At 31.6% G+C, this 24,424-nt stretch overlaps 2 protein-coding genes across 2 annotated transcripts in view; one reads left to right on the forward strand and one right to left on the reverse strand.

The window, feature by feature from the left end:
- The first annotated feature begins 5,159 nt into the window (after positions 1-5,159).
- Positions 5,160-6,036, forward strand: LOC139850316 (uncharacterized). Its single transcript, XM_071839902.1, has 2 exons — positions 5,160-5,506; positions 5,605-6,036. The coding sequence occupies exons 1-2, from the start codon at positions 5,242-5,244 to the stop codon at positions 5,811-5,813; spliced, it is 474 nt and encodes a 157-aa protein (XP_071696003.1). The 5' UTR covers positions 5,160-5,241; the 3' UTR covers positions 5,814-6,036.
- Positions 5,943-24,424, reverse strand: part of LOC139850315 (protein PLASTID REDOX INSENSITIVE 2, chloroplastic-like) — a 38,389-nt gene continuing 19,907 nt past the window's right edge. Inside the window, exon 3 of the mRNA XM_071839901.1 lies at positions 5,943-6,192. Within this exon, the coding sequence (XP_071696002.1) occupies positions 6,001-6,192 (192 nt within the window). The 3' untranslated portion in view covers positions 5,943-6,000. The remainder of the gene's footprint in view (positions 6,193-24,424) is intronic.

Here is a 24,424-nt window from a genome sequence, read left to right on the forward strand (position 1 = left end):
ATCTCCGTTGCGTCTAAATAATATCCTGCAATATTGAATCTCAATATTGATACGTGAGCACTCTAAACTTAACTTTTATTTACTTTTAGTGTGTCCTTGACTGGTGCTCGAGAAATTAGGATCGTGTATATTTTTATATCTATTTTTTTTTTTTTTGTTAAAATATATTTTTAGGATAGAATCTGAATTAGTTACTCCTGCGGTTAAGATAAGGTATATGAATAATATGTTTTTGGAAAGGTGGTGAAAAACTATAAACTTTTCATTTAGATGTCGAACGAATTCGACGGACGGATTTGAAGTTATAATCAATTGAACTTTTGCACAAATTTTTAAAAAAAAAATGAATATTTTTAGTTTACGTCGTCAAAAATCGTTATTATTTAAATTATTAGTAATTATTATTATGATTGCCTAAAAATATTTAATATTTTAATCAAAAACTAATAAATCATCATTTTAATCATTTTTATTGTTAAAAGTTATTAATTCGCGATTTTTATTATTAGTAACATAAAAATTATGTTTTATGAAAATATTAATATTATTATTATGATTATATTTATTCTTATTAAAAACAAATAATATTTTATTTAAAATTATCAAATTATTATAAAACTGTTAAATTATTTATATATTTGTTAAAAGTATTATTTTAGTGAAATTATGATTATGTAGTAATTTATTTTTTTTTAAAAAAATAAAGTTTATTTAACAATAAATAAGTTATATTATTTAACTAATAAATTTTGTGTAGACATTTAAAAATATAACATGACGATATTTAATCATGTATAAATTTTTGGAAAATCATTTTGAGTCAAATGAATTTCTGTTAACTTTTACATATTAGCCTCGAGCATTAGGATTGGTACACTATAATTTGACTTTGTTTGTTAAATAGATATTAATTTTTATATAAATATATAACTAATTAGGTTCGTGAATCGAAGGTCAACCTTATAAGTATTCAATGCCGTTATATGTATTTTTACTACAAAATACGATTGGTGAGTTTCATTTGCTCCCTTTTTAATTGTTTTTGCAATATATATTTTTGGGACTGAGAATACATGCGATGCTTTTATAAATGTTTACGAAATAGACACAAGTACTTAAAATACATTCTACGTTGAGTTGTACCACTGGCATACTTCCCTGTAGCTTGGTAACTAATATTTACAGCGGTATTGTAAACGCGAATCCTGTTGATAGATCTATCGGGCCTGACAACCCCAACCGGACTGGACGACCAGTATTCAACGGTTGCACAGTACTTCGTTTTGTGACTACACTTGGTACAGTGTAGTAAGATTTCGTATTAAAGGGAATATGCGACGTGATAAATTGTTAAGTATGGTTACCAAGTGCTCAACCACTTAGAATGCTTTTATACACTTGCGAGTGTACAGATATGTATAACTATGAAATCTTGTGGTCTATTGAAATTTCTGATAACTGTTGTTACGATAAACCTATGAACTCACCAACCTTTTGGTTGACACTTTAAAGCATGTTTATTCTCAGGTACAAATTAAGACTTCCGCTGTGCATTAGCTCATATTAAGGATACTAGTTGGGACCATTTAAGCCATGATTCAAGAACGTTGCATTCGAGTCATTGAAGATCATTAAGGGCTAATATTAAGTAAATGACAAATTAAGTCCTTTGGATATTGTGAAATGTTAGACGAACATATCAATTTTTATGTAATGATAGATTACCTTTTTAAGAATAAATGCAACGTTTGTAAAATGTATCATATAGAGGTCAAATACCTCGCGATGTTATCAACTATTATAATTCGTTTGTAATCAATATGGACGTTGTCCGAATGGATTAGGAACGGATCGTTATAAGTATTGATTGTATGCATTGGGAGTGGAAGAATTGTCCAGTTGATTTGAAGGGACAATACACTCGGGGTGATCACAAGAAACCCACCATTATGCTAAAGCAGTTGCTTCGTATGACTTGTGAATTTGGCATGCATTTTTTGGGGTGACAGGTTCCAACAATGATATAAATGTTTTGAATAAATCACAGGTTTTTGATAAACTAAAGAACGGAACAACTCCACCCGCACCATTTGAGGTAAATGGTAATCATTACACAAAAGGCTATTACCTCGTTGATGGTATATATCCTGACTGAGCTACCCTAGTCAAAGGTTATGCGGCGCTGACAGATGGCCCAAGGATTAAGTTTACGCGGTTTCAAGCTAGTGCCCGAAAGGATGTTGAGAGGGCATTTGGGGTTCTTCAAGGTCGATTTCATATTTTAAGGTTAGCGGCACTCACTATGTCGATGAACAAGATGCGAAGAGTTATGAATTGTTGTATCATATTACATAATATGATTTTAGAAGATCAAGGATTTGCGTTAAGTGATTGGGAGGAAGATTTCGTTACCGAACCGATGGAGAATCGTCCAGAGCGTATACCGAATAGAGGACGGGATCAAGACATTATCATCCGAGAGATTAGAGATATGACGGTACACGACCAACTAACTGATGATCTTGTTGAGCATATTTAGAACCTTCCGCCCACATTTCGCACTACGAACTAGTTTATTTTACAATTTAATTTATGTAATGGTTAGATTTTAAGTATTGTTGAATTATATTAATAATGGTTGTATTTTTATGATATATTATTTTGTGATGTTTTTTATATTTTATATGCATTTTATTTTATAAAATATACTTTGTATTCATATTTAATATAAAATAAAAAGAAAAATAAAGCTGGTAGGACCCACATTTGGATGACACGGAAAAGGGGCGTCAGGGTTATTTTGTATCAGAAACTGACATCTGCCACGTTACAGGCAGATTATATTTTTTGGCCAAAAAGTGTATAATCCGCATGTGACGTCAGAGGCACGGTTATTCATGGTCTAATGATCAATTCTAGCGAAACTAAGAGATTTTTATAAAAAAAAAAAAAAAAATAGATAAATAAGTGCTTCATTAATCATTATGGTAGAATTGAACTAAAGTACTTTTAAATGACACAATCTCTAGAAAGCCCGATATTAAGTGTAGATGTGTAAAAGTGACCGTAAGTAACTCTGAGTAGTTGAATAATAATATTATGGTTAACTAACATTATATAATCTACTTTGATTTGTTTAATAATAAAAAAATAATAATAATGACATTAGGAGGAGGCAAGATTTATTAAGATAGTAAATGTTTTTTGTTTTGTTGAAAGGTTAAATCTTGACTCCGTCGACAACGCCGACAAAGTCCGTCCAAATGACAGTGCCACGTGGGATGTAACCACCATATACGGTCCTTGCCGGCAGGCCTCCATTCTCTAGTTTATGTCATTACTCTATAAAGTCTTCATCACCTTCTATTTTAAATCAATTTGCAAACATTGATGTATTAATTAAATGCTTTATATTTAATAATTATTAAATACTATAGTAATAGTAATTGTTATTGTTATTCGGGCTTCGCGCCTTAACGCCGTTCTATGTAGGAGTTGATTTGTATGTAAGTTTCAATTTGTTTTCAATAGATTTTTAATTGAATAATTGTGCAACTGTTATAATTAGGAAATTGTGTGTATTGGATAATGGTAGCTATTGTATTGTAATTTGTTCCGGTAGATTGTTAAAACAGATTGTAATATCTGCATCACTTACTTTGCTAAATAGTCCAATCTATTTTTATATATTTTTTGTATGTTCCCTAAATAACTGTTGTTATTAAACAATAAGTAATTATAAAATGAAAGGAGAAAGCAATCATGGTGTCATTATCATTGGTATTAAAATCAAAACAGGGATATGCATTTTTGATCAAATTGTCAATATGTCAATTTAAATAATAATAGTCGAATATAAGTTTGTTGGAGAGAGGACGACCCTTTTCATTTTTCACCGTTCAAATCATTTCGAGTTGCTATTACCTTAGAAATTGAAATGTTTGTCATAAATTCATAATTGAACTTCTTAACCGTTAAATTATCAGCATTACACATTATAACCTAACTTATAACAAAACAATTAGGACATTCATATGTACCCCTACTAAACTCACAAATATACACAAATAACAAATGCAGACCGTTAAACTTATGGCAAGGGAGGTGATACTCACACACTTGTTTTGATTCATACACACCTAATTTACTTATATGTCCTTACTTACAATGATAGTGGTTCAACTCCCTATATAGATTAAAGGATATAATTGTAAGTTTTATGGTAAAAAGTGTGTATAGATCAAAAACTAGTGTGTGAATATCATCACTCTTATGGCAATATAGTTATCACTAGCATGATAATCAAACCTCTAAGTTTATAACTTCTATTACTTTCAACAAAGTAAATAATACACGGCAAAGTATTTTCTCTCAACCTTTTGTGAGCACTAATGTAAAAGGATTGTCGTTAGCTACTATAAACGAATAAACAAATAATGTTCTTAATGTTCAAGCTATCCGAGAAAGGAGTATTTTTAATCAGATATATACAGTCTAACCGGTTATTCCGTGATCGTTTTCAACCTTTTTCACGCTCACTTCAAAATATGTTGCTAGTGAAGTTTGAACTTAAGATCACTTGTAAAAGTAATCGATACCTTAACTACTAGACTATTTTGGAATTGTTCCAAGTGCTTCTAAATCGTTAACTGCTTTCTATGAAATAACGATCATTGATATTATAATTCGCTTTCACAATCAACATGTTAAAAAATGATACTGCCTCCGTCTCATTCCAATAGTCCACAGACAAAAAACACACAGTTTTAGGAAATCCCACTAACTTCATTTCTCTACCAATGAAATATCTTCTCTCTCCAGATCCACCAATGAAATATCTTCTTTCCTTTCTATTTATGGAAGTGGACTATTAATTTGGGACAGCCCAAAATGGAATACTGGACTATTGGAATGAGACGGAGGTAATAATAATTTAGAAAACAAAAATTGTTTGTTATTGACCATTACCCTTGAAAGTTGTGTTTAACAAAATGTTAGTTAAAAATAGGATTCAACTCTAAGTTATATATGCAAAATAAAATAATAGAGTATTCTACAATATTATATTTAAAAATTTAAAATGTTGCTAACCAATTGGAGAACACTAGCATTATTATATAAGGGTGAGGGGTTGGGGATGTCAAGAGGAAAACCACCATTATTTCTTCTTCATCTTCTTCCTAATAACAATTCTCTCTCTTTTTATTTATTTTTTATAATAAAAAATAAATTAAATTAGAGATGGGAAATTGTCAAGCAGTAGATGCAGCTGCTTTAGTGATACAACATCCATCAGGGAAGATAGAGAGGATGTATTGGTCTGTAACTGCTAGTCAAATTATGAAAATGAACCCTGGACATTATGTTTCTCTTATTATTCCAATTCCTGGTTCCGAAAACGATGATAACTCCGGCAACAAAACCGTCCGGTTTACTCGAGTTAAGCTTCTTCGACCCTCCGATAATCTCGCTCTTGGTCGAGCTTATCGCCTTGTTACCTCTCATGGTATGTTTATTTATTCATGTTTCATTTATTTTAATGTTTGGTAGAATTTTAATGTTTGGTAAAGTTGTGTTTAACGGTTGATTGGTTTGGTTTTGTAGAAGTTATGAAGGTATTGAGAGCGAAAAAACAAGCTAAGAAAAAGGAGCAACTTGAAAATTCGGTTGGTGACGAACAAATAAGTTCCGAATTGGAAAATTCGAGACAGATGACGGGGCATGAACGAACAAACAGACAAAAGTCTGGATCGTTTTCGAAGTCAACATCATGGCGCCCTTCGTTGCAGAGTATCTCTGAGGCTGCTAGCTGATACTCTTGATTTCAATCAAGAGAATGAAAAAAACATGATTTGTATAGTTTAGAGCCGAGCCAAAAAGACGAGCAACGACACTAAAAAATATGTATAATTTTGATGAAATATATATTAGTGTGATCAAAGTTGCCTCTTTTTGTGTTTTTTGATTAACTAATGACATGAAAATGTACACAATTTTTTTTTACTTGTATTTGGAGTTCCAAATTTGCCAGTCGTGATCGAGGTAATTTTGAGCCCATAAAAGGGCTGCCCGAGCGGCCGAGTTGGCTCCGGGCAGCTTTCGTTGCTTGAGTTCTATTAACATGTTTGTGAACGGATCCACCAATAACGTCCCGGGTCCTCCATATTCCTTGTGTACGAACTCACTAAATAACTGGTTCAAACAAAAAAGAAAAGAAATGTATTAAAGGGCAGTTAGGTCATTAGAGAAAGTACAACTGGTCATGCACATGGTATGACCAAAAAAGTTGAAGTTATTGCCTTATTGGTTATGGGATGGTTACAAAGATAGTTAAGAAGTGTATACAAAAACAGCTTATACAAGCTGTCCTGAAAGCATGGATTGCTAGTTTCTGTTGTTAGGGGTAGTATAGTAATTTAACAACCAATCATTGATTCATTAATGGATAATAGAGTAATAACTACCAAGTGAAGGACAAAACCGGTGTTTCTAACACTGAGGTGAACATTGAGTAACTAAAAGACATTTAAGATCATCAATCATGTTGCCTTATTGAATGCTAGGGGAAGAACACAAAAATGTGAACTAAATGAAACAAAAATCAAAAGTCTTTTTTCATTCAATCTAGTAAGTTTAAGTTAGACAACAATAATCAATAAAATATTGATGAGAATGTTTGGAAACTTTGTTAATATATTAGAATGTTTTGGATATACACCTATCACATTATCTATGTTTATGACATTAAAAACTTAAGGCCTGTGACACATGAATCTTGATGACCAAAGAAAACAAAACAAAAAACAAACTATCAACTTCTGAAGGTATTTATCCAAACTAAACAAGAAGAACAAGTCATACGAGTCGCTTTAAATAAAAAGATAAGTATTTGGTGAGACATTATGCAACTTTTATAAGGTATACCGTATACTTTCCTAGGTCATGTTTAGAACTCATACATGTCTCCAAGTGTTTAGAACTCACATCCTAATGGTTATATAGATTCACTAATGCCATAGGACCAAACTATCTGATGAAAAAGTTATATAGCTTAAGCAATATATGAGGATAGGTATGATAGTTAATCATATAAATGAAATTAGTAAGTTAGCCTATGAGGCCATAGTTTAAAAAAAAAGAAAAAAAGATCATCGAACCGAAAAAATAGCTTTTTATCAGTAGTCATGTGTGTGTCAGTCTACTGGTCTTACTGTGTTAATCATAATGATACAGTGATTGAGTTTACTGTGTGGTGGGATAGTAATGTTCCCTATTAGCTATATAGGTTTGGAATCAAAGTAATGTGTGATCTCATTACCAAAAGTGTGTGTGGTAAAACAATATGGGTCACGTGTCATTTGGGTCTATTTGTTGTATTCAAAGTTGAATTAGTGTTGACTTTTCAAGTCAACTAAATGGCAGAGATTTTTTGGTAATGGTCAATGGGTTGAGTTGTAATGATTTGATTACGAAGGATGATTGTAAAGTGGTTTCTAGTGATATCTGGTGTTTGAGCGTTGATAATGTTTTTATAATGGGTTATATAAAGTTGACTGGCAAAAGTCAACTTTTTTGTGAATATGGTAAATGCTGCAGAATGAATAAAAGGTTGACATTGGGTTGGAATTGTTAAGAACATTATTTTAAGATTATGTCAACAGGCTTCGATGTATCTGAGATGCAATAGCGGCATATGGTGATGTCGTGTTGACTTTTCTGGATCAAACAGAAAGTCAAATTGCTTCAGGGATAATCTGTTTGGTAGTAATCTGGTTGACAGTCAACTGTTATGCAGCAAGGATAAAGGTAAATGGGTATAGTCAATAGTTTTGGCAAGATTTCAGTCCAATTTTGACTATTTGTAGTCAAAATTGGGAAGTTTGTGATATGGCAGTATGGTTGGATAGAGCTATGATAAAGAGTGTTGATGTTGGTAAGGGTTTGATTTTGGTTCCCTGAATTGATCAAGGGTTTAATTGTAAAAAGATGGCCACAGAGTTGACTTTAAGGAGTCAAAGTAACAGCAAGTCATGTGTTGTATGGAATTTTGAAGATATGAACATACATAGAATCAAAAGTTATAGATTGTTACATGTGCTTGCTATAGTGATAGATATAGAAATAGTAATTTTTGATGATTATAAGGTAAGTGTGTGTGGGGAATATACACTAAAACATCTGTTTTAAAGAAGGCTCAAGATATAATTTAACTAAACGTTTTTATTAATGGTCATGCACATGGTATGAGTCGAAAAAGGTGAAGTTGTTGCCTTATTGATTATGGAATGGTTACAAAGATAGGTAAGAAGGTGTAAACAAAAACAGCTTATACAAGCTGTCCTGAAGGTATTGATTGTTAGTTTTTGTAGTTAGGGGTAGAAAAGTCATTTAACAATCAATCATTGATGCATAATAACTACCAAAGTCAAGGACAGAACCGGTGTTTCTAACTCTTAGGAGAACATTAAGTCATTTATGATCATCAATCATGTTGCCATATTAAATGCTAGGGGAAGAACACAAAAATGTGAACTAAATGAAACAATATCAAAAGGTCTATTTTCATTCAATGGAGTATTTTTAAGTCATATATTATCATTCATTGATAGGATAGAAGGGGCATTATACCCATTGCATGTACTTCCTATTAGAGTGTAGATTAGTATTAAGACCCAAGTCCGTCTGTGAGTTAAGGTCCGTTAGGGTTTAATTATATACATGATGAATAATATAATTATTACGGGGTTTCATTGTCTAACAATAACAATATTAGTATATCTTCGTGCAACAAACAAAAAAAATAGTTTTTATTGATTTTATTAATAACTAGTGTTTTTCTTCTAATCTCGAACTTTCGCGATTTCATCCTTCGGAACTTGTCGTTAAACGAAACACGTGAAAACACGGGTTTGTTTAAACAAAACAGTTTAATGATATATTTTAGGTATTAAGTGAATGTAAATGTTAAAGTCATTTAGTTTATTTCCCCGTGGAACCACGGATTCCGACTAAGAAACTTGTCGTTGATTTTACAAACATAAAGTTTGCTCAAAGTTGAATATTTATATTTATATTTTTAATAATAATAATTATTATTAATAATAATAAATGCCTTTTAAAATTTTTTTAGAAAAATAAAATTACAATTTAGGAGAGATTAATATTTCCTTTTATAAAAGATTTTGTATTATATTTTTAATTAAATTAATATATAATTATGACATCATCATTATGAAAATTAAAAGGTAATTTAGCTTAATGATGATGTCATCATTTTAGAGGTTTATTAGACTATATAGATAGATAGATAGAATAGATAGATATAGATATAGATAGATTATACTATTATGGCACAAGCTTGTGGGCGTAAGGTCCGTTAGGGTTTAGTTTAGGGTTTTAAGCAGAGGCGACTCTACATATACCCCAATGGGGTCCCGTGACCCCGCTAGTTACGAATTTTTTTTTACAAACGATCATTAAAATTTTTATAGGACACCACTAAATATATTTGTAGGACCCCATATATTTTTAAGTTTAAAATTTTATCGTATGAACCACTGAAAGATACTTCAAAATTAACTCACTTATAATTTTATAATATAAGGCACTAATAAATACGGAGTATACAAATATATAAAGAAAAAATGAACTCTTTTTGTTTCTGTTTTCTCATACACGGTAACACAAAACACCTTTTACGTTTTTACTCAACACGACAAGACCTAATTACAATTTTGTTCCTCAATTTTTGGCAAAATTGAAACTACAATTTTAATCCGTCATTCATATATATTCATAAGATACGATTTATTCTCATATTTTTTATTTTTTTTTTAATTTTTCAACTCTCAATTCTAATATCTAACTTCTTTTAGAAAGTGGTGTGTGAATAATTATAAGGTCCATGTCAACCTCAAAATCACTCATTTCAGCAACGAGAGATCGGAAGTAAAAGTCATAACTTTATTCCATTATACTTTGCTGATCATAAATTTTGGTGGAGATCCATTTATAAATGATTGTCTAATTTCATATATTGAGAAAGATGTGTTATATTGTATTGGCAATGATGCAAGTGTTGATGAATTTTATCGTATGAAACCGTATAGACAAAAGTAAAAGTTGCATTTAGTACTTAGTAGATTGAATATACAATAATTTTGTATTAATGGTATGCTTTTGTTTAATGATGTTTGTAATGGCTCAATCAAATCCGACCCGACCCGAACCGAAATTTCTAACTTTTCATTTGAGTAAGTATCGAAAAAAAATTAGGACCCCATTGAATTACGATCCTAGAATCGCCAGTGGTTTTAAGGTTTCCTACGTAGTCTATAAATATAGATATTGTATCAATAATACATAATAACTTAATAACTTAGGGGCTTTCTATTGTTTAACACTACCTAGTATAGAGTTATAGACAACAATACTGAATCAAATATTGATAACGATATTTCAAACTTTGTTGATAATATATTAGAATGTTTTGGATAAACACCTATAACATTATCTATGTTTATACCCAAAAAATCCAAGGCCTGCGATACATGAATCTTGATGACCAAAGAAAACAAAACAAAATACAAACTATCAACTTCTGAAGGAAATTATCCAAACGAAACAAAAAGAACAAGTCATACGGGCAGTGGCGGAGCCACGTTGTATATTATGGGTGCAAATGACACCATCGAATTTTGAAATATATACTAATAAATTGCAAAGATAAACATAAATGTTATGTTAGCTGAGTGGTTGCGAGAATTTTATAGCGACTTTTTTAGATATGGGTGCAAGTTCAATTCCCCATTTAATCTATTTTTTCGTTGTCAAAATTTACAATTCATGTCCACTTAGTATTCTTTTATTTATTGTGAAGGCATCAGTTCGATCCTTTTGATGATGACATTTTCCCTTTTTACTCTCTTTCTTCTCATTCATGAGCTTACTTCAATTTGTATTGTTTCTAAAATAATACGGAGTATTAATAATTTGTTACATCAAAAATAAATACTCCGTAGTATTATTTTACACAGCGGTTAGGAGTCATTGGCAGGGTTCGAACGCGATGTCGGAACCCACTTATTTAATCATTTCATTGGTTGAACTATTACAGTCCGCCTCAGGAGGAAACCCCCACAATGAAACCATACGGGCATCTCGTGTAGTAAAACCCCTTTCGGTAAGGTTCAAACGTAAGACGTCCGTAATCTTCGAGGCCGATGGAGTGGGCGTGTAACAACAAGTGAAAATTTTGTAGCCAATGAGAGTCGAACCCCTGAATCAAATTTTGCAACAAATTGACTCCTATTTATTGACACCATCGATCAAATTTTCTGGCTTCGCCTCTGCATACGGGTCGCTTTAAGATAAGAGGATAAGTATTTGGTGAGGCATTATGCAACTCATATAAGGTATACCTTCCTAGGTCATGTTTATCGAAACTTTATAATATTTTATAATTTAGAAACTGTCAAGTGAAATATGCCACATTTCGCTCTAAACTAAAGTTCAATCCCTAAAAGACGCACCAGTCCAAGACCCTAAACTTTGATATGATACATTCAGTGTTCTCAAACCATTTGTAAAGGCCAAAATCCGAAAGCCAATTGATCACTACCATCCAACATAGTGGCAACTAGGACAGACTTTTTAGTTATTCTAAAAAGAACAACATACAACGCCTCCAAGTATTTGAAACTCACATCATATCCTAATGGTTGTATATATTCAGTAAAGATATAGGACCAAACATATTAATGAAAACGTTGTACAATTTATGAAATATGAGTAGGTATAGTAGTAATCATATCAACAAAATTAAACAACAACAATACTCAATCCCGTGCATGCGGTATATGGTGGAGGTGAGATGTAGACAATCTTTCCTCTACCCTAGACTAGAATATAAGAGAAGTCGTCTCTCTAACCACAAGTTAAGAAAAATTCTCCACCCACCAAAAGAGAAAGTCATCCCCTCTTAACTACAGGGCAGAGAGATTGCTTCCGAGAAGACCTGCCTGGGATTCAATTTAGGGTCCAACGGCAGTCAAGTCGCCATAATCGACGATTGTTGTTGCCTCAATAAATAGAGCCAAAAAGCGTTGAAAACATAACTCGAAAGGCATGCCAGGTGAAAATTGTTGCGCAAGCAAAGAGCCGACCACCGGTAACAAACCAAACACAACTAATGCACCTTTAAGTTAAACATCCCCGAAACCAGACAACTAATGCACCTTTAGGGTAAACATTCCCAAAACCACACAACTAAGTGAAAACCAACCAAGCTCAGGGGCAAAGAGGGTCGTCCTCAGCCATAGTTTCCCCAAGATGTACTGAACGATGCGGGGATTAAAAGAAAATAGACCAACATACTTCCCTGGCTACCTCAAAATTCGAATCTGATACCTCATTCAAGGATGTCTAAGCCCAACCACTGGGCTACCTTGTAGTGATTGGAAACAGCCAGGGAGTAATCATGATGGGCTGCGTACAGTAGAGTATGGTGTAATGACCCGGAAATTTCCGACCAAATTTAAACTCTAATCTCTATATGTTTCCGACACGATAAGCAAAAATCCTAATATTGAGTTTAGAAAGTTTGAAATCTATATTCAGGTAACCAATTACCCTTTTACCCTGCCTGACGATTCACGAATGAGACGACCCGACCCAATCCATAGGGACGAATACAATAACATATGATTACATCGCGAGGTACTTGACCTCTATATGCTACATTTTACAAACGTTGCATTTATTCCTTAAAAGACAATCTAATATTACATCAGAAATTGACATGTTCGCCTAACATTTCATTACATCCAAATAACCTAATCTGTCATTTACTTAATAATAATCTCTAATGAACTTCAATGACTCGAATGCAACGTCTTTTGAAATATGGCATGAATGACCCCAAATAGTATCCTTAGTATTAGCTAATGCACAGCGGAAGATTTCTTTAATTCCTGAGAATAAACATGCTTTAAAGTGTCAACCAAAAGGTTGGTGAGTTCATAGGTTTAATTTCGATATAATAATCATAATGTTTAATAAGCCACAAGATTTCATTTAATTAAATGCGCAGGATCATTGCAACCGCTAAAATAAAAGTCATTCATACGCTGGAGCGACTGGAATTCAATAATAATGATATACAGGCCACATAATTAAGATCTCTTCGGATATCCGGTAAACACAATAATACATCAGTCCTAAATACATCAGTCGTAGAATGTAGTTTCATGAACTTGTGCTTATTTTGTAAAACATTTGTAAAAGTTGTGCATGCATTCTCAGTCCCAAAAATATATTGTAAACGAGTAAAAAGGGAGCAAATGAAACTCTCCATACTGTATTTTGTAGTAAAAAATACATATAACACCATTGATCAATTATAAGGTTTTCTCGGATTCACGAACCTAATTAATTATATATAATTATATATTGATTAACATCTGTTTAACAATTAAAGTTAATTTATAGTGTACCACAATCCTAATGCTCGAGATAGTCATACCTACATTAACAAAAATTAATTTGACCAAAATAGCTTCCATAGATCTTTACATAATTATAGTCATTTTTATATATTTAAATATAACAAATTTTATATTTTAAATATTGTTATAAAATTTATTATAGTAAATGATATTATAATTTATTTATTAATAAATAAAACTTTATTTATAAAATATACTAAATGATAGTAAATAATATTTTTACAATAACAATAATAATTTCATTTAAAATATTACTTTTATTAAATATATTAATTTTAATGTTAATAATGATAAAAGTAATAAATTAATGGTTTTATTAATAATAACAATTAAAATAATAATTTGATAATTTTTGATAAAAAAAATATTATTTGTTTTTAATAATTAATAATAATAATGATCATAGTAATTATAATCGTAATAACATTTTTAAAAATAATACTTTTAGTAAAAATGATAATTTTAGTGTTAATGATAATAAATTAATAGTTTTAATAACAATAACGATCAAAATAATAATTTGATAGTTTTTGATAAGAATACTAATTATTATTAATAATAAAAATCATAATATTCATAATATTCATAATAATAATACTCAAATAAAGATAATTTTAACGACGACGTAATAATAATAATAATCATTTTTAATAATTGATACAAAAATTCAATTGACTATAACTTCTCATCCGTCCGTCAAAATCATTTGATTTCTAAATGAAAAGTTTATAGTTTTTCGCCACCTTTCCAAAAACATATATATCATATACCTTATCTTAACCGCAGAGGTAATTAATTCAGATTCTATCCTAAAATATATTTTTGACAAAAATAAATATAAAAGCATGCATGATCCTAATTTCTCGAGCACTAGTCAGGGACACACTAATAATAAATAAAAGTCAAGTTTTGAGTGCTCACGTATCAATATTGAGATTCAATATTGCAGGAAAGTATGTAGACACAACGGAGATGATAAATGCAAGGTTGGCCTTTGATTCACGAACAATACCCCCGAACAATACCCATAATCTCCTTATTTAATACCCATGAATTCCTTAGCATTAAACCATATGAAAAACCCATTTTGAAAATCCGTTTGAGATCACTCGAACAGCACTCCGTCGTAGTATTTTATGTATAATACTAATAATAATAATACTTAATACTTAATAATAATAATAAGATTGATAATAAGTGTAATAATAATAATAATAATAATAATATAAATACTAATGATAATATGCGTAGTAAAATTTTTATGAGCCAGAATGAGAAATCGATCATTCACATATATAGATTAATAAAATAATAATATAATAATTTTGAAAAGAAATATAATAATATAATAATATTGAAATAAAATATAATAATATAATATTATAATAAAGTAATAATATAATAATAAAGTAATAATATAATAATAAAAGGAATCAAACGTGTTTAATTATAATAATATAATAATATAATAAAGTAATAAAATAATAATATAATAATATTGAAATAAAATATAATAATATAATAATAAATTTAGAATCAAATTTGAATCGTAAATTTTTAAAAAGTCGTATTTATTAAATACTTCAGGGGTATATTATGTAACTTACAATTAATAATTTCTATCATGTCGCTTTCATGTGAATAGTAATTTAATTAATTTCATTTCATTTACTATTCATATGAATAGTAAACGAATTAATTTCGATTCAACTATTTAAGCTATACATTGTTGTACGTTGTGCTTTACAAATTGTACATTTTTAATTTAACTTCGTTTCTTAAAAAAAATTACAAAAATTATATCATAAAAATAAAACGACTTAATACGTAAAATTTTAATTTGAAATAGCATCGTTTAAGAAGGTAAATCGTATATATAAATCATGACGGGTTCGAGCTCTAAATTATAGGTTGTTTGTGAATCGTCAGGCAGGGTAAAAGGGTAATTGGTTACCTGAATATAGATTTCAAACTTTCTAAACTCAATATTAGGGTTTTTGCTTATCGTGTCGGAAACATATAGAGATTAGAGTTTAAATTTGGTCGGAAATTTCCGGGTCATTACAGTACCTACCCGTTAAAGAAATTTCGTCCTCGAAATTGGATAGAGATCATTATAGATAGTAATGAGGATGTTTTCATGATAAATATGAGGTCATAATGGAGTTTTATCATCATTGAGTAATATAGATAAAACGATTTGATTATATGAACCGTACGAGTGAAGTTATCACAAATGAGTGAAATGAGTAATAGGGAATCGTTTTAACCGATGATGTGGTTAGGATTAATTTCCGGAATTTAAGGGATCTAAAGAAAATCTTACGTAATAAGATTTGGTTCTTTGGCGATCAAGATCTTCTTTGAGTTAATGCGGCAAATCGGCTTTGATTTCTTTGTCGGATATTTTACTATAAAACTACCCCCTTCGTTTCCTTATTTTCATATCCCATATCTTCTACTCTTTCTCCTTAATTCCTACTTTAAGACATTTGCCAGTATGCTTCATCCCATTCTAATCCTTGATATACTCTTAATTTTTACATCTGTCATCCTTCTTTTTCATCTACCACTAGAAGAGTCTATTTACTTCTACTATACTCTTGCGTTGATAGTGTTTCTAGTTCTCCCGTGTCTCTATATTGCTATCGGCATTGATATACACGGTTTGTAAATCCTGAGTGGTTGTTAAGTTTGATATATCCCCTTATACTTCAATGCTCTTATTTCTGTTTTCTATAATCATTGTCATCCATAGTTAATACTCTCTCCTTTTGCTGCGATCTATACCCTAATTTCTATTTTGGGGCTTTGTCCCTTCGTTTCTTCTTCCCGTCCTTGAGTCAAACGAGCAATGGTCCAGAATTCGTAGGTATGAGATTTGGAATGAGCATAGCTAATGTTCTAAGAAGGAAAGGGTATTGGTACGATTTTGACTTGTCAAATTACCAGAATATTCTGAAAAAGATCGAATTATCAAGAAATATTTTCTTGATATTTTTAGAATTTATACAGAATGTAAGAGCCGTGTAACATGTCACATGATGATGGTACTGTGAATCATCACATTTCATTAGAAACTTAACATGACTTACTGTAATATAATGAAGTTGATCAAGTTTCATTATATTATACTAATTCATGCATCAGTTCCCAACACTACTTCAAAACATTCATATTTTAAACTCGAAGGTTTTAGAACTTAGAAACTAACACAGTTTCTTTTATGTTGTAACGCAGATGTTACGGAGAGATAGATGATTTCAGATAAGAATAGTTGTGAAAATATCTCTAGAAATATTGAGGATATTTATAATGGAAGATACGATAATATCTTGGAATTTCTAATATCAAGGATGATGATGAAGATTTACCCGTAAGGGTTTAGATTCAGAAGCAAGGTATTCATTAAAGATTTCATCAGAAACAGAATCATCAGGATTCTTTAAATACAGAGTTTGGTACTTGTATTTGTCCTTGGTCTCCTTTGTGGTTAGCTCCATTCGATTTTCAATACCAAATTTTCTATCGAGCGTTCCTAACACCCCCTTCTTTATCATCAACTTTTGGCCATTAAGACCAGCTACAACATGCTGCTTCGTCAGCATTTTCAAAGTTAACGAATCTGGGTCATTGGTTTTCAAACCGAGGTGGTTTCAAGAGAATTGTGTTTTTATATGATTAAACGCTGATGGTAGAATATAAAAGGCTCTCCGATAATGATGAGGAAAGCTAATCGTATGTATCAAAGTTATAATAAGGTTGATTCGAACGAAAAGTCGAAGTTGGCTTGCTGGAGCTGTGACAAAATTTGGCTACTTTGAAAATGAATCGTAAGGTTGTTTTTGCTAGTAACTGGTAAAGAATTCAACACGGTTACGTGTTAAGCTATGAATTTGGGTTCAAGAGTTTTTCAGGGGCATAAATCTTTCCTTCCGTAGATGAAGTGTGGTTGGTTCAATCTCTCGATCGAGGTGTTTTCAAGAATCATGAAAGATTTGAACATAGATTGGAATCATCAAGATTCAAATGAGGTTTAGGATGAAATCAAGTGGCAACTTGAAGAATTGTTTAGTTTCATATGTTATAATCAACATTTTAATTCATTTTAATTGTCCAAAGTTAGCAGTCCAATAGTCCGATTGTTCAATGGTTCAATAAATTCATATATAAATTAAATATATAATATTCGAATTAATTAATACGTATCGTTACCCGTGTACCGGTCTCAGTGTCGATCACAACTCAAAGTATATATATATTTTGGAATCAACTCCGACCCTGTATAGCCAACTCCCACCTTCACATATAGAGTGTCTATGGTTGTTCCGAAATATATATATAGATGGGTCAATATGATAAGTCGAAACCTTGTATACGTGTCCCGTTATTTAAAGTGCGTAAAATAATTAAATATATATCATGACCCATTGTACAACGTGTTGTCTCAGAATTAATCTGACGTATTGTTGTACATGTGTCCCGACGGTATGTAAAGTGCAGAAACTAAATAACAATAAATAAAATTGCGAGAATGTAAATTGCGATAAATTAAATGTTAGCCGGGAACAGTTAGCTAGGAACAGTTAGCGTGGATTCCTAACAGAATTCTCATAATTAATTTGTTTGTTTCTAACACTTTTTATTTTGTCCAATGTTTTTCTTCGTTATGCCACTTGTTGGATTCTGATAAATAAAATCCAAATATGAAATTTGAACAGAAATGGTTATTTTATGGTGAACGGATACGTATTTCGATGGTCGTAAATAGAATAACAAATGATCGTTGAATCAGATTCGGAGAATGTTCAGTGTAACTTATTAATGTGAAATCCAAATATTCCTCGGGTACTACCTACCCGTTAAAATATTTTCATCATTAATAGTTTGTACGAAAGAATTTTTAATTACAATCTTTATGAAAATATACTTGCATATATATTTTCTTCAGATGTAATCATGGATCTAATGAGTCAATAAGATATTAAACTCATTTGATTTATCGTTATTACTAGATTACATGATCTCTAAAACATTAGAGATTATATAATTGCCATGTCGAACGAAGATAAATGAGGTAGAACGTTACGTAAAACGAAGATAATCGATGTGGAACAATATGTAGAGCGAATATCATACTCGAAGTACAGATGGTGATATTGAGACGTGTGATGTTGATATCTGAGGTACAAATTGTGATGTTGAGGTTTACGACGCGGTTGTGGTTGAGGGTGATATGGGTACTGTCGGCGTTGATGATGGTGGTACGGATTATGCTGTTGGTGCTGCTGCTGGTGTTGCAACCTTCGCACCATGTTCTCCAAAGTCGTCACGCGAGCGCGAAGTTCGTTAATTTCTGCTAGTACACCGGGATGGTTGGCGGTTGGAGCGAGCGAATGAACAAGATTCAAAATATGGGATAGTATATAATCGTGACGAGATACTCTAGAGATGAGAGAGATAATGGTTTCTCGAACAGGTTCGCCGGTAAGTGCTTCAGGTTCATCGCCAAGTGAGCAATTTGGTGGATGGAAGAGATCTTTGATGTGAAATGATTTTCAGATATCGAATGATATTCTAACTATACAGAATATCCATATATATATATGGTCCTAAAGATTTCATAGACTACAGAGGAATTTACGGCATATGTCAGGCAAATCTACAGATGCGCAAAGATATGAATTTTGTCTATACACTATCAATGCAGTAAGTACAGTAAGACGTGTCTAGACTTAAGAATGATAAGCAGGCAATTTCCTAAGGATGATAAGCAGATGGTTTCCGACTAGAAATGATAAGCAAAACTTTTGACATGTAGACACGGTCAAAGTCCAGACTCGCTAATGTATCCTAACAACTACCAGTTAGACACACTAATTGGAGACCTGGTTCGCTAAGACCACCGCTCTGATACCACATGAGACGACCCGACCCAATCCATAGGGACGAATACAATAACATATGATTACATCGCGAGGTACTTGACCTCTATATGCTACATTTTACAAACGTTGCATTTATTCCTTAAAAGACAATCTAATATTACATCAGAAATTGACATGTTCGCCTAACATTTCATTACATCCAAATAACCTAATCTGTCATTTACTTAATAATAATCTCTAATGAACTTCAATGACTCGAATGCAACGTCTTTTGAAATATGGCATGAATGACCCCAAATAGTATCCTTAGTATTAGCTAATGCACAGCGGAAGATTTCTTTAATTCCTGAGAATAAACATGCTTTAAAGTGTCAACCAAAAGGTTGGTGAGTTCATAGGTTTAATTTCGATATAATAATCATAATGTTTAATAAGCCACAAGATTTCATTTAATTAAATGCGCAGGATCATTGCAACCGCTAAAATAAAAGTCATTCATACGCTGGAGCGACTGGAATTCAATAATAATGATATACAGGTCACATAATTAAGATCTCTTCGGATATCCGGTAAACACAATAATACATCAGTCCTAAATACATCAGTCGTAGAATGTAGTTTCATGAACTTGTGCTTATTTTGTAAAACATTTGTAAAAGTTGTGCATGCATTCTCAGTCCCAAAAATATATTGTAAACGAGTAAAAAGGGAGCAAATGAAACTCTCCATACTGTATTTTGTAGTAAAAAATACATATAACACCATTGATCAATTATAAGGTTGGCCTCGGATTCACGAACCTAATTAATTATATATAATTATATATTGATTAACATCTGTTTAACAATTAAAGTTAATTTATAGTGTACCACTTTAACGACCGGTCCTATTCCTCTCGGACGGAGTCATCAACAGTTGGTCCCATCGCGATGATCGAATCCAAGTAATGTCCTTAACATGAGCTTATGCACAGCGGAAGACTTAATTCGTACCTGAGAATAACATGCTTTAAAATGTCAACATAAAGTTGGTGAGATATATAGGTTTGATGCTAGCAGCGTTATAACTATGGACCACAAGATTTCATATGTAAACATTTTAATAAAAATATTCTAAGTGATTGAGCACTTGGTAACCATACTTAACAATTAATCACGTCGCATATTCCCTTTAATATGAAATCTTACTACACTGTACCAAGTGTAGTCACGAAACGAAGTACTGTGCAACCGTTGAATACTGGTCGTCCAGTCCGGTTGGGGTTGTCAGGCCCGATAGATCTATCAACAGGATTCGCGTTTACAATACCGCTGTAAATATTAGTTACCAAGCTACAGGGAAGTATGCCAGTGGTACAACTCAACGTAGAATATATTTTTCAGTTACTTGTGTCCATAACGTAAAACATAAAATACATGTATTCTCATCCCGAAATATTTAGAGTTTAAAAGTGGGACTATATACTCACCTAATGTATTTTGTAGTAAAAATACATATAACATCATTGATCAAGTATAAGGTTGGCCTTGGATTCACGAACCTATATCATTTGTATATTTATTAATATACTTAATTGTAATTGAATAAAATTATATATCTTATATATTTAATTTGTATAAATATTTAAATTAATTAATATTTATATTGTTTTATATATCTATGTGATTAGTATTATATTAAAAATCAATAATAGCTTATAGGTAGTTATTTAATATATAAATTATATGTGTTTGTAATAATATATTCTTTTATAGAAAATATTGATTTAATACAATGATATTGTTAATATGAAAATAATAATGATAGTAATAATAATATTAGTAAAAACAATAATTTTACAAATAAATAAATAAATAATAATAATACTAATTTTTATAATAAAAGACACTTTTCATAATAATCTTAATAATAATGGTAGTTTAGTAAAAAAAATGATCTTTTAAATAAATTGATTATTTTTTTTTATGTTATTAACAATAATAATAATAATAATAATAATAATAATAATGATAATGATAAGAATAATATTAAGTTATACCTTAAAATCACTAAAAAGAAATAAACTGCCTGGGACGGGACTCGAACCCACAACCTTCAGCTCAACAACCAAACACCTAACCATCACACCATTTATATTTTACTGTCTAAATATCATCCGAAAATTTTAAAACCCGTTTCATAATTTGCGGTTTTGTTTTCCTTTTCTTCCTTAATTCCTAAAACCCAAATGGCCCATGCATAACTCGGCCCAATAAAAATTTTGGCCCAACTAATTAGAAGTCCACCTAATGTCACCACAAACTCACGGCCCAAAGTCAGAAAATATATAGGCCTTCGGTTTTGAGCTGTACAAACGAACTGAGACATAATTACCCCACCACTAATACTTATAATTACGGGTTTATAATTCAGTTTAGATTATGATTGATTTAATGTCAAATAGGATCTCTTTGTTTGGACAGATTTGTAGCAACAAGCATTGGATCTTTTTTTTTTTATATAAATCATCAATACTTGCCTACTACATAAAAACAAAGTATCTCCTTCTTGTCAACCCCACATCGGTCGGCCACCAAAAATTATATGAATATCTTTATCAATTTTCTTCATTCGTAAAGTAGGAGGAGGTAATAGCTGTAGCAAGTTGGTGGTGGTTTGGAATTAAACAAGAAACAGAAGTAGGAATACACGATTGCATCAGTATTTATAAGATTTGTTCGGTGATGGTTGCTAGGAGTGTCGGTTGGGGAAGGTGGTTGTGGTAATTTACGGCCTGAAACAGAAGTAGGAGATCGAAGTTGTAGTTGGTTTTTGTGTAGTGATCGGTTTGGTTTATAGTGTTCACGAAGAAGGTAAAACAACAGAGAGATGGGAGGGAGAGAGAAGAGAGATAGGAGGGAAAGGTGAAGGTGGTACTTGGGTCGAATACCGACGTCGAATACCAACTGCAAACAGTAGCAATACATCGAGTAATCCAGGTATCTATAGTTCTCATGGTGGTTGTTTAGGGTGGGGTTTTGGGTCGAGTTTGAATATGGTGGTGATGTTTATGGTGAGGGTTTGGTGGCTGAAATTATCATGGGTGGTGTCATGGTGGCGGATGGTGGAGGTGATGAGTGGTGATAGGATTATGAGATCGTTGAGGGTGATGGTGACGGTTGTTCACGGATTGAAGATACCATGGTAGTCGTGACTTACAGACATAAAAGAGAAATCGATTGTTAAGTGTTCTTGGGTTCCGGTTTAAAGAAATAGATAACAACTAATCATCATAGCATCAATGATATGATGATGGTTGTAGCTCCTTCGAGGGGTTTAGGCAGAAAAGAAAAAAAATTATTCAAGTAGCAATGAAACAAGCTCGGTTGTTGTGGTGTTTGATGTTTACAAGGGTAATCGATTGAAACAGAAAAGTATAAACGTAGCTAGAGTATTGTTTGAAGGTTATGTTCGATGTTTATAGAGGTGAGTTGTCTTGGAGGATGGCAATGATAGTTGTAAGGTGGTCTCACGATGATGATTTCTCGGTTAGTGAGAGGATGAGAGAGAGATAGATTTAGGTGATAGTTTATAGAAGATGATCAAAGGTGGTTTTGTTAGATGTTTTGAGTTGTAAAAAGAAAGGAAAGGAATTATATAGAGGGTCATTATAGCTGTATTCATCAATTGATGATTGTTTGCTAGCTTAATTAACTCGACACACTAGCATAAATTTCAAAGATTTAAAAGTAGAAGTTGACATTAATTTGTACGGGGTTTGTTTGTATACTGTGATTAATTGAAACCGTTTGTACCCATAAAGTAACTTATAATACAGATTAATAGATATGTAAAACATATTTGGATCTTTTTCTCTTTTTTTTTTTAATAATAATAAATCTATTAGTAATTAATAATAATAGTACTATAACAAATATATTTTTAGCTTTTATTTACATTTAATGATAATATATGTTAAATGTTTATTATGTATATATTTTATATATTATCATATAATCATAATTATTAATAAGAATCATATATATGCATTTTAATTACGCACAATTGTTCGTGAATCGCTAGGCATGGTCAAAGGGTAACTGATTATCCAAATATAGTTTTCGCGCTTTCTAGACTCAACATTAAAGATTCTGCTTATCGTGTCGGAAACATATAGAGTTTAAGGTTTAAATTTGGTCGGAAATTTCCGGGTCGTTACAGTACCCACCCGTTAAATAAATTTCGTCCCCGAAATTTGGTAGAGATTGTCATATATAACAATAGGAATGTTTTCATGACAAATATGAGGTAATAATAGAGTTTTATCATTATTGGAAGATATGGATAAAACGATTCGATCATGTGAAGCGTACGAGTGAAGCTATCACGAAAGAGTGGAATGAGTGAATAAATATATTCGTTTCTACCGATGACGTGGTCACTATTGAATTCCGGGTTTTAAGGGATTTAAAGAAAATCTTACGTAATAAGATTTGGTTCTTCGGCGATCAGGATCTTCTTTGATTTAATGCGGCAATCTGTTTCGATTTCTTTGTCGGATATTTCAATATAAATCCACTTCCTTCCCTTTCTTACTTCCATACCTCCCATCTTCTATCCTTTCTTCCTCAATTTATACCTTAGAGTATTCTTTAAAATGCTCCATCCCATTCTGATCCTTAATATACTCTTAATTTTCACATCTGTCATTCTTCTTTTTCATTTACCACCAGAAGAATCTATTTACTTCTACTATTTTCTTGAAATTATAAGGTTTTTAATTCTCCCGTGTCTTTATGTTGCTATACGTATTGATATACACGGTTTGTAAATCCCGGATGGTTGTTGGGTTTTATATCCTTCTTTATTTTTCAAAGCTTCATGCTTTCGTTTTCTCTTCCCGACTTCGAGTCAAGCGAGCAATGGTCCGGAATTTATAGGTATGAAATTTCGGAATGAACATAGCTGATGCTCTTAGAAAGAAATGGAAATGACACGATTTTGATTTGTCAAATTACCAGAATATCCAGAAAGATAGAACTATCAAGATGA

This window comes from Rutidosis leptorrhynchoides, chromosome 5 (genome assembly GCF_046630445.1).
Source record: "Rutidosis leptorrhynchoides isolate AG116_Rl617_1_P2 chromosome 5, CSIRO_AGI_Rlap_v1, whole genome shotgun sequence".
Taxonomy (NCBI): domain Eukaryota; kingdom Viridiplantae; phylum Streptophyta; class Magnoliopsida; order Asterales; family Asteraceae; genus Rutidosis; species Rutidosis leptorrhynchoides.

Excerpts from the sequence above, each read along its gene's own strand:
- LOC139850316 (XM_071839902.1), top strand. The coding sequence starts at position 5,242 with ATGGGAAATTGTCAAGCAGTAGATGCAGCTGCTTTAGTGATACAACAT. Across the intron at positions 5,507-5,604 it reads TCGCCTTGTTACCTCTCATG|AAGTTATGAAGGTATTGAGA; the intron begins GTATGTTTATTT and ends TTGGTTTTGTAG.